The 14605-nt window shown below is 40.2% G+C and overlaps 1 protein-coding gene across 3 annotated transcripts in view; it reads right to left on the bottom strand.

Moving 5' to 3' along the window:
• RANBP17 (RAN binding protein 17) overlaps positions 1 to 14605 on the bottom strand; it is a 284697-nt gene that overhangs the window by 235396 nt on the left and 34696 nt on the right. For all 3 annotated transcript variants that reach the window (XM_090064588.1, XM_090064589.1, XM_090064590.1), the window contains 4 exons: positions 13522 to 13694; positions 11260 to 11453; positions 3361 to 3466; positions 1876 to 2011 (listed from right to left, as the gene is read on the bottom strand). In XM_090064588.1, the coding sequence (XP_089920714.1) occupies positions 1876 to 2011; positions 3361 to 3466; positions 11260 to 11453; positions 13522 to 13694 (609 nt within the window). The remainder of the gene's footprint in view (positions 1 to 1875; positions 2012 to 3360; positions 3467 to 11259; positions 11454 to 13521; positions 13695 to 14605) is intronic.

The following is a 14605-nucleotide window of genomic DNA, read 5'->3' as shown; positions in this document are numbered from 1 at the left end:
TACTTGTGCTCAAACCAAGAAGATTCTATTCATGTCTGAAAGGCTGTAGAATTGAGCCTTGCATAAGAGGAAAAAAACCAAACTAATGCATCTATAAATTAAATTATGCCAGTGGAAGATAAAGTCTGGCCACAAATGGGACCTATAATGGAAGCTTGATTGCAATTAGGTATGAAGCAGTTCCTAATACAGTAACTAGATTGTGAGGTCTTGAGTAGTTATGACATTTGTAGTTTTATATACAACAAAAGACTTACTGACGTGTCAAGTTACCAATTGGGTTGCCTATAAGAGGAGCTCCAGTCAGAGGTAGTGTACTTTGCTCGAAGGGTCAGTGGGTTGAATGCAGGCACATTAATTTGGGAACAGTGAAACCCTACACATTTCTTACCTCTCTTCCCTTACCTTTTTAAATAATTTCTTACAAAAACTCTCCAATAAATCTTAGCAATACTTCAATCAATAGTTAGCCATTTAAAAACATGCACAGTAGTTATGGCACCCATTTTATGATTTCTCACTTAGAAAAAATAAACTGTTGAACCTGATAATCTCACATAAATTAAGCTGTGGTTTAGTGAGCAAGAACTCAAGCTATATATCTGTCTGTTATACATCTTTCTGGAGTTCCAAGCACTTAAATGTTGACAAAATTATTATTTTTTTCACTTTTATTTTACCCACATCCAAATGATTTTCCCCAATCATTCTTCTGCACTAACCCAACATCACCATAGTCATAGAAGCCAGAACCTCTGATGGACTAGCAAAGGAGATGCTAAAAAAACATGCCATTCACTTGCAACACATTAACCTGTCATCTTCAACCAACTTCAGTTCAGACAGCAAGATCCCAAACAGAACTATATACAAAAAGTTTTTAGACGCTAGAAAAATTAAGACAAGATCCAGTATTATTGGACAGAATAGTAATTACAGCACAATCCCAGTTGCAGTCAGTGGGAGTTTTGCCAGCGAAACAATAGAAGAATTGGACCCAAAGCGATTATTCTTTTCACTCTTATTTTTGAACAATGCATAGTTTGTATTTTTTTAAAAAATCACAACTCAGCTTTGACACTTGAAAGGAACACTTAGTTTCCATGAATAACAGTAATTCAGCATAGCGTAAAATTTTATTCTTCGATATCAGAGCGAGGAGCCATTCAATAAACCTTAAGTACAATTCACACCCAAAGGGGATAAATTCTTGGGATTGGGACTGTTCACCAGAAAGCATAGGTACAGCACTACATAAGTAAAAACAAAATCTCAGTCACTGTCAGAAGTCTTGCTAAAGATTTGCTCGGGGCTCAAACAAAATTCTTTATCTTTCTCAAGATCAATTGATCTCGTCTTACTGACGCTCTCTTTATAACATCTATATTACGACTGTCCCCTACAGTTAAGGTGAATTAACTGCTGCTTCTTCAAAAATGCATCTTACTTTTCCCTCTCCCCTATTTAAAATGCAGAAAACCAAGTAAAGTGAGAAATACAGTGGAAACTGCATAAATGAGTAACTGTCAAAAGAACAGAACTATTAAAAGAATAAATCTTGTGTACCCTGCTGTGAAATATAACATAATATAGCAGAACCCAGTTAAATGTTTGAAATAAAAATTGAAATGCAAAGTAACCTAAAAGAGTGTAATGAATACAACTGTTACAAATGTTAACTCTCTGCATGCTGAACCTTGAAAAACATGTAGCAGTAAATCTTTATGGATAATTATGAGACTAACTTAAATAACTTAAGCTTAATCATTCCCAAGCTAATTTCTTCATTTTCTACTATGGCATGTATTCTTACGCAAACATTTAATCTTTACATCATACATGGACTTTTCCATTTTAACTTCAGCAAAGACTTACCTTTGAGGTACGCTGGAGCTGGTCCCCTACATATGTTTTACGGAACTGATCCAAAAACCATAGAATTGCAAGTTCTACTTTTTCATTACTAGACCGTGGTAACTGGGCATCCATCAAGGATATCAGCTGAAAAACTCTAAACAAGGGAAACATTTTCAGAAGGGATTTTCAAACAAATTGTTTCATTACTTTCATTTCTTTTAGACACCTTTTAATACTTTAATCAGCTTGCACAGCATTCCTTTTTCTCAGTATCACATTTAAATAGAGCATATATTAGTTATTACAGCTAAAAATAAATCAGGACTAAAACTGCAGTTGTAGAGGATATTCAAATTAAGTTCAAAGATTTGTTTAAGGTTCCTAAAAAATACTTAGAAATATTATATAAAGAAGCAATGTTGTGTAGGCTTTGGTATGTTTTCCATCTCATTTTTGTTATACTTCCCCAGTCATCATTTTAGAACAGCTGCACAAAAGTTCGGTAAACACCAGACAAATCTTTAGCATAACTGCACTAACTTAAAAGAAGCTACTTCAATAGACACCAACTACAAATCTGACTCTTTGGCAGAGCTGTTGCTACTCATTTTTTACCTTCTGACAATGTAATCGATTGGTTAGACTTTTCTGACTTTTTCTTAAGTCTGAAATACATAATGTATATGTGCCATCTATAAGCCTAAATATTAAAAATGGCCTTCATATTTAATAATACTATAAGAGAATATCACTAAAATGCAAAGCGCCAAGGCAGATTATTATAAGCAGAAATAGAAAAGATGCATTAATCAACAGCCAACTCTAAATATTTAAGTCCTTTTTCTTTTGGTGCAACAGGTATAAAGCCTGTACAACCCTATTTGCCAAAGGGGCTGTGATGGCATCCACAATAACTACTATTCAAACTGTGGTTCAATAAATGCAAATCAGGGAGAGGGAGAGGCCCATATTTTTAAGGAGTACGCTCTTCTGTTGAATGTTCTAACTTGAGTCTATTAATGCCTATTTTCCAAAGATGCTAAGGGCCACAATTCCCATCAACTTCCCCATATGCACAACCCATGATAAAAATGAAGGAAGGAAATGTCAGTAGGAAATTAGCACATTTACCATTTAAGTCTATACATAAAGGAACATGCTTATATATGTAGGGTGGTTGCAAACGGTCAGATGATGTATGCAATTATATAGTTGCTCAACAATTAGGGCACTGAAAATGAGTTTTCAGTTTTGAAGTTTCAGTTCTAAGTAACTCTCTTTCTAGTCAGTTCAATATAAAAACCTTGTATTTCAAAATCAAACACAACTCCACCAACTGTAATCATTCAATTTCATATAAATTAAATGCAGCCCTTGAGTCTTTAATCAATGCAATGATGAGACAAGTTTAAAGTCTGAGCATCTTTTGATTACCTGCAGACATCACAAGGGAAGTTACGTAGTCTCCTTCTCCCTCCACCCCACTTTTTTTACTGCACTTACCGGCAAGATAATTCTCCATCCATTGCGTCATGTTCATCAGTACTGGTATAAGTTAACCTTCCTCCTACAACAGTACCCACAAAATACACTAGCCATGCCAGTCGTCCTAACATCAAAAAGATAAAAAGAAAACAAGACTTTAATAAACAACTACATTAGTACAGAGCAGTTCTGTGAGACATCACACTGCAGAAGAGATTATCAAGCAGAGTCGGAAAGCTTCATGCCTCTAATATTAATGTTAAAATGATAAAATAAAATGGATTTTATTGAAAAGTGGACTAAAAAAACCAAACAAATATAGTAAGAAACATTCTTACTCTGCTAAAAGGGAAAGGACAGACTCATGAATATATATTTACTTGTACCTGTAAAACACAAAGGTAACTTAAAAATTAAGGCTGATTGCCATATAATAGGAGTGTCAAACTCTTCTGACCCTGTGGGCTGGATGAGTAGCGTAAGACTGATCCACAGGCCAGACGATTGGCCCACAGATCCAGGCAGATCCAGCCCATGGATCCCGTTCCCCTTCTCCCCCAAGAAGCTTACCCCTGCTAACTCTGGCAAGTCCAAGACTGTGCCACATGCAGTACCATGCAGGGTCAGTCTGGGGTGGGTGTCACACGTGGTGCTTGCTCTGGCCTGCTAGGGACTGCAGGAAGAAGCCTGATACCCCCAGCACTTAGCTACCACTGCAGGAATAAGTCACAGTGCCAAGCATCTTCCTTTGGTGCCACTGGGGCTCCAGTATCACTGCTTTTACTTGAGCACTTGGCAGCCAAGCAGATAAGAGCTGCGATGCTGGAGCCCCAGCATCACTGTGGCTTCTTCCTATGGCAGCAACCTAGTGCCCAGGCAAGGCCTGCAGTGCTGGAGCCCCAGCAGTGCCATGGAAAGAAGCCCAGCATTGACGGGCTGATCCCATGCTGCTCCTGGAGTCCAGCACTATGGCTTATTTTACCCCATCTCGTAGAAAGACTTCATAAAATTCTCTGCTCAAGGAGATGGGGTTTTCCCTCACTTGCCCAAGACAGAAAAGCAGGGAGGTCATCCTCTTACCGCCTAAAGCAAGATATGGCTATCTTCACAGAATAACTTCTGCTCTCTCACAGTGCAACTAGATAGGAATCTCCTCTTCATACATCTGCTCCCCAAATCTCAGGTATCTCCTCTCCTGTGTATATCCTGAAGCTTACCAGAGGACCCCCAGGGTATATGGGAATTTGTGGAAGGGACAGTACCAAGGAATAAGCACCAACGCCAACATGCAAAGGTGCTTTCTAAGTGAAAATTCCCCTGGGAATCATTGGTGCTGCACCAGAGGCAGAACTAGTCACTACTACACCATAGGTCAGCAGTTCCCAACACTGGGTCGTGACCCAAATGAGGGTCATGGGGACAATGCTGGCAGCACCGCACAGAAAAGATGAGCTGTGCCACATGCTGGGAGCTCCCCCGCTCCCAGGCCACAACTGCCACTCCACTCCACTCCCAGCAGTGGCATGCGGGAAAAAAAAAGGTTGGGAACCACTGCCCTAGGCAGTACCACCCCTGATAACTCCACACCCTGCACATTTTCATATCCGGCTCTAGCTCCAGCAAGGGGAAAGGGACCAGAAGGGGAGGAAGGTGAGGGAGATTTCTCAGCAGCAAAAAAAAGGAGGCAACATTTCCCTTGGCAGCAACTGTGCCATCACCACGGCTTCTTTGCCCTCCCTGTTACCCAACAGGAGGTACCCCGTTACCTCCCTGTTACTAGAACTACTGGAGGGAAGGTGTGGGGTGATGGAGGCAAAGGAGAGGAAGGGAGAGAAAAGAGGGTGAGGCAAACCCCTAGCTCCATTCCAGTACCCCTTAGGTGTAGTGCCTGGGGCCTGTGCCCCTCAAACACCCACCATTATGCTAGTATGCTGTGCTGTCCCCAAATGTTAATAATCTAAAGCAGGAGTTCCCAAACTGTGCTACAGATACCCCCAGGGATACACGGGATAAATTGTGTACTGGCAGATTTAATTTTCATGATAATAATTGGCATTTAAGGAATTAAAATATAAAATGTATGCCTGTAGCGGTATCTGGGCAGCCAGTAAATCTGGTAGGGGATACAGGATAAGAAAAATTTTGGGAACCTCTGATCTAAAGTAACAATACCAGATGCTAATACTGTCTCCTATCTCAAGGAATTAACTCCTCACATTTGGCAATCCTGGCTTTTAAGCAAAAGATATTTTTCTAGTTCTCTACCATAAACCGATTCCCTCTTGCTGAGAAATCTACAGAAGTGACTGGGTAAGACTCTCAATTTATCTTATAATATTTGGTAATCTAAAAGACAACATTTATATAAATCTTCAAAATGTTCAAAATCTGAAAGATATGATGTTATTGCTATTAAATCAACAGTTGGACAGGGAAAAAAAATGAAGCATCATGGTTGGGTACATGTATTTACCAATATCAAAAACTGTATTATATGAGATATTTGTATTTGGGATGCTAGACAGACAGCCATACCTACAAATTAACACGCTAAGCCAACCCTATGCCATACAACTGAACAAAACATTCAAAATAATTAAGGAAGAATAACTAATCATCTTAGAGTACAACAGCAGCCCAAACACTGTATGTATTTGCTTAAAATGATCACTGCTGGCATGAGACTGATGCACACCATAAATGAAATCTATAAAAAGGTTGCTGATTTGAAGCAACAAATAACCAACTGTTATAATGGTATATATTTTATTTATAAGTAGCTAAGAGCAAGGAAGAATAACATACAAGGAATGGGAAAAGTATTTTAAACTACAGAAAAATCCTTTCAAGTCTACATTTCCTGATATAAAAGGACTGGGAAGATTTTAAATTCTGTTACTGCAATAGAAGAATTAACAACAGAACATTAGTAAAACAAAACGTGTCTTCATTTGCTCTGGCTGATAGATTGAAAAAAAAAAAAAAATCAAAAAACCCCCAGTGTCCTATTATATTTCAAGGACTCTACATTAACATGGACGATACTTTACACTAACCATTTACTTTTTCCTTTCTTCTTGATTAAGAATGCAAAAAGAACATATTGCAAAAGGTGGGGGAAAAACATCAAAAAGTAAATGTTCTCTCTTCCATGTAATATGCTGTCATGCGTGCAAATGGAGCAGCGGCTCCAGTTAGATCTTTGTTCTCAATATTCTTTAAACACTGAAAACAAATATTTAGCCAACAATTTATCCAAAACTCATGTATGTATTCATGTTGGTATTTTTGCTAATCATATTAAGATTTTCATCCAAAACTTCCCTGGCATGATGGAAACTCTAAAACAAATGTCATAGATTCAGTGGTGACATTTGTCCAATTTTGCTGTGCAATAAATCATTCAGAGGATAAATCTTGTGCATTAATCTGTGGATTGCAAACAGCTAAAGAAATTACAGAAATGGAGATGGAGTAAAAAGAGTACTCAGACAGTATACTGCTACCAGTGTCTACTTCTCCCTCTGCATCTGAGCTTGGTCTCCAGAAAGGAAGCAAAACTCTTGATCTACATATGAGAATGGAAGTACAAGTCCTTAGGGTAAACCTCAGCTATTTCTTGAGCTTTCTGAGTTTATACAAGTTATATAAAAGAGATAACTTTCCGTGTCTCAATATTGGTATGCTAAAATACCTTGTGCCTTTTTGCTATTGTGCAGAGCGCTCATGACCCCAAATGATGTAAACAGGAGTTTCAGAGTTCACCAACTCCTAAACACACTTTAAGTCTCAAATATGCATGCTCAGCAACTCAAGCACCCATAATTACTGAATGCTTTGCAAATTTCAGCTTTAAACTCTCTTGTGTCTCACTTTACCCATCTATAGAAAGAAAGGAAATAAAGCCTACTTATTTCATAGGGATGATACAAGAAATCTTTAGATGATGTTTATGTTAGACCACAGAAGCACAGATGGGCTCCAAAGAATGCTGTGACCACCACAGTGACATCTACTTAGGATCTGTGATTATCCAGATGCCTCATCAACATAGAGAAGATGCTACTGGCCAAACAAAAATCCTCACGCAAAAAATAATCTGTAATTACGCATGTAACAGCTCATTTAAACAATGAGACTCATAACAGGTATTTGCATATCCACTCCTGTTCCCTGGCTGCCTGATCTATCTTGTATTCCTCCTCCTAATCTTCAACATAAACAGGCTACTGTAAGAGTCTACAAAAAACTGCTTACATTCAATTCACTATTAATTTTTGAAGAATGCAATGATTTTTCCTAGGCCAAGGCTTAAGTCAAGAAGGCCATTTTGGAGTTTGGGAAAAGAGCTGAATGGCCCAAACTTTGACATCAAGGAAAAATGGAACCAGCAACAGAACACAATTGACACCACTAATACACTTCTTATCACAGACCCCACATCTAAACTCCCTGGCTTTGCTTTACCAAGGCGGAGCTGGACAGTGTTGAACACGTTTGTATTGGACAAAGTAGATGGAACTAACTACCTACTACATAAATGAAATTTTATTAAAGACCCCAAATGTAAGTATGGCAAAATTCAAACTATAGCACGCATCATGGAAGAATGTCCTATTTATCATTTTAATGGTTGCACTGAAGACCTGCACCAGGCTCCTGATGATGCTCTGGAATGGATATCAATTCTAAAACTGTTAGTCTAGCCTTATCCCTCAATGCCATTGTTTATAGGTTGTTTATAGCTTGTTCTGTCATTTTGTTCCTGTATTCCATATGAATAAATAAAACTTATTCATATTGGAGAGAAATAAACCCAACCTGGCAGCACTACTATGAAAAGAGTGGAGCACTGAAGTGATCAAATAACCTTAAGGAACAGCTATTTCAAAAAACTGTACAAACAGTTGCTGCCTTACAGAGCTAAAAGAAGTGCTCAATGAAGCAAACAGCAGAGCCACCATTTTGAACCATACCCTGCTAGGAATTTCAATTTAAACATAAAAACAATTTCTTCGCTGCATATTGAATTATCCCAATTTTAAACAAATATTTTCTGATAATCCTCTTCCTATTTTTAGTTGGAAAAAATAAACAGGATCTCCACTCTTAGCACAGAATCAGTTTACTGATATAATTTTCTCTTCTCTATTTCCACTATTTAAAATGTTCAGTGCACTTGCTTTTGCAGCTGCTTAGGCAGACTACATTTTTTCTTTTACAAAATAATTATTGCAGTAATAATCTGTAATTATGGTTTATAACAGCAATAATCCCAAAGAAATCAGTCATTACCATAGATCACAAGTAATCGTTAACTACTGTTAATGACCCATTTCTTGGGGATTATTGTTTTAGTAAACCATGACCGCATCACCATCGATACAGAGAGCAAGACAATATAATAAAATGAGATCTTAATATTATATTAACTTATTTTGTAACATTAAAAGCCATTAAACATCTAAATTAAAGTATGTATAACTAGGGGATATAGCATTTATTGTTCAGCATGAACAGAAATGTTTAGCTTGCAGAAAAGAAACCGAATACTTCTGTAAGGAGTAATATGGATTTAAAATGCACCAAATATTCTCTAACTTCTAACAGAATAAACCCCAAATACTGACCTCTAGAACTAAGTACGTTTACTGACCATTTACTTCTGACCCTATGTACAGAAGAAACCAATCACAGGAGGACAGTACAAAATGCATACTGCAGCTACACAACAAAAATCTGGCCTTCCACAATGGAAGTTTACTGACAGACTGCAAAGGGAAGGTGACAGGTGCATAAACGGAAGAAAAAATGAGAGAGACAAAGCGTGTATTATATAACTAGAATAATAAATATGCCCCCCATTTACATGGGGAGTATTTTGAAGTTGTCAACAAAAAGCAGAATAAATGACAAAACATCAAATTCAAAACAACACTCATGAAACAACATCTGTGTTAGTGAACAAACCACTATATTGTTGATAGCCTCATCAGCTGTTAGGGTGCTCTAGCCCTTGTCAAGCTCCGATGTGCTCTATGCCCTGGGCGGGCGAGCGTTTGGAGCTCTGGCAGAGCTGGAAGATAAGTGGTGGCAGCACATGGCAGTGGAGGCAGGTGTCAGGCTGTTTGCCTTACCCACTGCCTACCATGCCCCTTCTAGCCAACTGCAGCCTGTTCTACTGCTTGCCTTGCTGTTGTGGTGAGGTGGGATGGAGACAAATTTAAAACCACCCCCCAAATAATTAGATTCTATACACAGAAAATTATAACAAATTTATAAAATTTTTCATGTATACAATCTAATGATCAGGGGTAGTCTTAAATTCAGAGTCATTTAGGATTCTCGCAAACATGGTAATACAACCCAGTGTGCTGTTGACTTTTTTTTGCAACTGTTGGCTCCCATTCAGCATTCAGATTTAAGTACTTCTTTAAAAAAAGTGAATTAATTTCACAGAATTTTGTGACAGAAGTAAGGTTTATTGTCAATTCATTTATTGCATAGAAAATTCAAACCCAAGCAGTTAAGACCTGTATTTTCAAAAGCAGCCATAAGGTTTGGATCCTTGAATCTGGAAGGCTCAACATGAGAAACCTGGGCTAGGAACAGACATTGTATTTGTCCCTGGACAAGCTGTGCCTATGCTTGACCCAGTATAGGAATAGCCTGGCACACTGCCCTTCTATCCAAGGTTTAGTGAGTGGCCGAAAGCTGTGCGGCTTTTCTGCCACTGATTCAGTGCTGCGATCTTGGAATGTGTTTTGTGATGTTCTTGGATAAACTGTTAGCACTTCTTATCCTATGAACCTTTTAAGACTTCATCCCAGGACAATGGACACAGATGTCTGAACAGAACACACTTTGTCCCAGGATTAAATACTTTATCGCAGGACAAATGCAACATCTATCTGCAGCCCTACCCACTGATTGTCAGAAGCAATAAACTTTCACAGCAATCACTTTCTGTGGTCAGAGAAATTATGCCTTATATTTCTAAAGCTGAATATTAAAAAATTTAAGATACTCCCAAATGCAGGCAACTTTGAGATTTTGACCCAAAATGGCTCAGACAAGATAGAGTTTCAGAACTCAACACTTCCTACTTTCCAGTATATTGCAGTCTATATTCAGACTACAAGATCACAACTCCTCCTCATACACACATTAATATTTGTAACTGCTTGTGCCTAACTAGTGGAATACAAAGCACAGTCTAAATCAGGGGTGGACCCGGCCTGCCAACTGATTGGACCAGACTGATGGGTGGGTGCTTGTTAACTGATTGGAGCTGGTCCATGGCTTCCCCTGTGATGCTCCATACAGGACTGAGTCCTTCCCAGGGCAGCCAATGCAGCCTGCCTGCATCTGCTGGGTCTGAACTCGGCCAGTACACACAGCTTCCAACGGGGCTGCTTCTGGTACTGCTGCAGCTGCTCAAGTGCTGCTCAGCTCCCCTCCAGCAGCAGCTCCTCCTGCTCCTGTCCCTGCTGTGTCACTCTGGGTGGAGGGGAAGCTGCAGTGGGCAGCTCCTGTCCCAGCATGCAGGACTATAGCTCCAGCTCCTGGCTGCCTTCCATCCACTCCACCTGCCTAGTGTGATGAACCAGAGATCTGCCCCAACCCTGGTCCTGCACTGTCGCCCACCCCATGATCCCAGAGTCTCCTTGGAGACTGGCTGGGAGCAGTGCTATCATTGCCCTGCACCCCCACCCTGTGATCCCTGGCCTCGACTGCCTGTCCCACTCCCATGAGGCCCCATCCCACATGGGGAGTTTTGGCCAATTGTTGAGGGAGGGAGGGAGGGAGGGCAATGCTGACCCAGCCCACGTCAACTCATCAAACCTCCCTATGTGGACTGAGGGCCCAAATAATTGCCTACCACTGGTATAAACAGTAAGAGAAAAAAATGCTGACCTTCCTGAACTGTGAGTTCTAAAGGATTCCTACTGGAAGAATGCAATAGCTTTTGGTAGTTTCGTGCATTTTGATCAAACAATTGTACAAGCAGTGCGCAGGTTTTTTCATATTCACATCTGCTAACTGTGCACAGTTGCTCCAGCTGCTGAAATACTGTAGCTGTATCATCTAGTGGATCTTCCAAGCCATCTCTGAAATACATACAAGAAAAATGTTACCTTATACACACAATTCTTCTTTGAGATCTGCCTATATGAATATTCATGTCCAGGATCTATCATATCTAGTATCAAACTAGAAAAGTAAAAAATTCATGTCCACTGAGGGGATACGGTAGCATTCTTCTGGTAGACTACTACATCAGTTCCATGTACGTGAGGGAGTATATCCTGTCCAATTCAATTCCTTTTCAGAATGTTTGTCAGAAAGGAAGGCAGTACGAAAGCTTTCTTTTTTTGAGGGTGGTGTCTGCACATTCCTACCAATGGGAGATTAGCATGCAGTACATTTATCAGAGGATAGCGTGTAAGTTCTAGGCAAAAACAGACTACCGTATTAAACCAAACATCTGAATTTGATGCCAACTATGTTTACCAAAAGTAGCTGCTACTCTCCAAAATCTTTTACATGGGAACGCACTTTAGACAAGCTAGAAAAAGAAAGATGTGGCCCTAATACAATGCATCTGTAAGTCAGGAAGTACTGGATTTCTAGCCAAAATGTATGCATGCTCACTATGTATCAATCTTGGAGGACATTTATTTACACAGGGTTTCCCTTTTCACCTATCTATCAAATCTATCAGACTTCCTTAAAGCCTGTTCATGTAATAGCATTCTTTTCACAATTACAAGGCATAAGTAGAACTCTTCTGAGTATACTCCATACCCTGTACTCCTGGGAGCACACCTGGGGAAGAAAACATATAGCTAAATATGATGTGACGAGAATGTGGGCTCATAACACATTTGCCATTATGTATTTGGTTAGAGTTGTCCAAAGGATGGTCCCCTGACAAGTTAGCCTGTGGCCCTCTGGGAACCACTCCTCTCATCACCTACTGCTGTTATTGCCACCAGGGTACCCAGGCTCCCTCTCCCTCTTATAGCTTCCACTTCTTGCCCCTGCCTCTAGGGATTCCATATAGTCTGGGGGCACCAGCACAGTGTACTGACATGTGGTGTAACAGAGGCACTGGTGCAGCATGCAACTAGGCAGCACGAAGCCACCAGCCCTCAGGAGTTGGACAGCCCTGTATTAAAGGATAGAAAGATCCCTGAGGCCCCAAGTCACTTAACTAGAAAAGTTAATGGTATTAAAAGTACAATTCTAATATTATAAAAGCCTTAGTCTGTCTGTCTTTCTGTCCGTAACGCTTTAATTTGCACTCTGATTGGCTGACTGAAACAACCAGTCAGAGTGCTCCAAGAGCGTTCGGACAGGAGACAGCATGGCGAAGCACCGCCATGACAGCAGGGACACAGGGGACAGAGTTGGGGGGAAGGAGGTGGGCCCGTTCTCCCCTCCCCCAACCAGACAAGTGGGGGCGGGGCCAGAGGCAGGGGGAGGCGGAGCTATCAGGCCCCAACAAAAGCCGTCAGGGAGGGAGACAGAAGTGGGAGAGAGAGGGGTGGGCAACAGCCCTGAAGTGGGAGGGGGACGAAGGTGGAGGGAGTGGGCCCATTCACCCCCCCCCCCCCCCGACTGGACAGACATGGGGGTGGGGCCAGATGCTGGACCCTAAATATCAATAAATATGGACTGAGTACTTACTGAGAGTAGCTTTGATAAGTAAAAAAAAAATATGTTTTTTCCAATCGTGTTTCAAACCAGTAAATTAACCCTGCTATCCCATCCTTTTTATAAGTGGGATTCCTTCAACATTATAGAGGATCTATCTTGAAAATATTTTAGATATAGGGTAACAAATATTGATCTAGTTATAAAATTAAAAGGATGAAGAAGAAAAAAAGCAAGTGAAGCTCGAGTTTAATTTCTGTTTAGTTTACTTTTAAATACCTTGAATCAGATTCTGGTTTCATAGTGTCATAGTTAGTAGGGTCAGAAGGGGGCCTGAGCAAATCATCAAATCTGATCCCCTGCCACAGGCAGGAGAGAATGCTGGGGTCTCACACCATTAAGTAATTAAGACAATGAAGACAACATCATGAAAATGTAAGCAGATTTTTTTTTAAACCAACAGTATAATGTTCAAGTTACTGTATAACCACAGCATTATATACAATGAACAAAGTCTACCTTACAACTACAGGAACAGATTCCAGTCTGGAAGTAATATATGCCTTTGTTATCTCAGGTGCATACGTATCCAAGAGGTGGGGTTCTGTTGATTTCACAAAAGGAACTGATGCTACCATTCTCTGCCACAGGGTTAGCAAATAATGAACGCTGTTTGGAGCAAATTCCCAATGCTACAAAGTAAAATATAAATTTCAGTTAGAACATACTCTAGTGTGAACTTTTACAAACAAATGAGTCTTCTTTGTGCTACTATTATTTGTAGTGTGGAAGTGATCAGACTCAGGCCCTCATTATGCTAAACACTAGATCTTAGTCACATAGAAAGCCAGGAGTTAACGCCTAAGTAGTTTATTAATTAAAATTACACTAGCAGAAAACCTGAAAAATAAAGTGCCTTTCCAGGAAAAAAAACACACTTCACATACATAAAAAAACAAGAATACAAGTCAGCGGGACCAGATAATCTTAATCTGAGAATGCTACAGGAGCTGGCCAAAGTCATTGTGGAACCCCTAGCGAAACTCTTCCACAACTCGTGGGATTCTGGAGAAGTCCCTGGGGACTGGAAGAGGGCCAGTGTTGTGCCCATCCACAAGAAGGGCAGGGGGGAGGACCCAGGTAACTATAGGCCAATCAGCCCAACTTCTATCCTAAGGAAAATCCTAGAAAAGTTCATCAAGGAATCTATCTGCAATAAGCTTGTAGAAGGTAAGATTCTAAAGGACAGCCAGCATGGCTTCATCACAGGAAGCTCTTGCCTTACCAACCTCATCTCCTTCTATGACCAGGTAAGTCACCGTCTGGACACGAGAGACGAGGTTGACATTGTATACCTTGACTTCCAAAAGACCTTTGATCTAGTATCCCACAATGTCCTTGTGAGAAAATTGTAGGATTGTGGGCTTAACTGCAAGACAGTCAGGTGGATGAGAAACTGGCTGCAGGATAGGACCCAGAGAGTCAAAGTGAATAAATCTGTTATCCTGGCGAGAAGTGGACAGCGGTGTCCCACAAGAGTTGTTGCTTGGTCCTGTACTTTTCAGTATCTTTATTAACAATTTGAATGTGGAGGTTGTGGTAG

This window comes from Crocodylus siamensis, chromosome 10 (genome assembly GCF_052110815.1).
Source record: "Crocodylus siamensis isolate JL-2025a chromosome 10, ASM5211081v1, whole genome shotgun sequence".
NCBI classification, from domain to species: Eukaryota; Metazoa; Chordata; order Crocodylia; family Crocodylidae; genus Crocodylus; species Crocodylus siamensis.
Note: the sequence above shows the minus strand (reverse complement) of the source record. Positions and strands in the feature narration are given on the sequence as shown.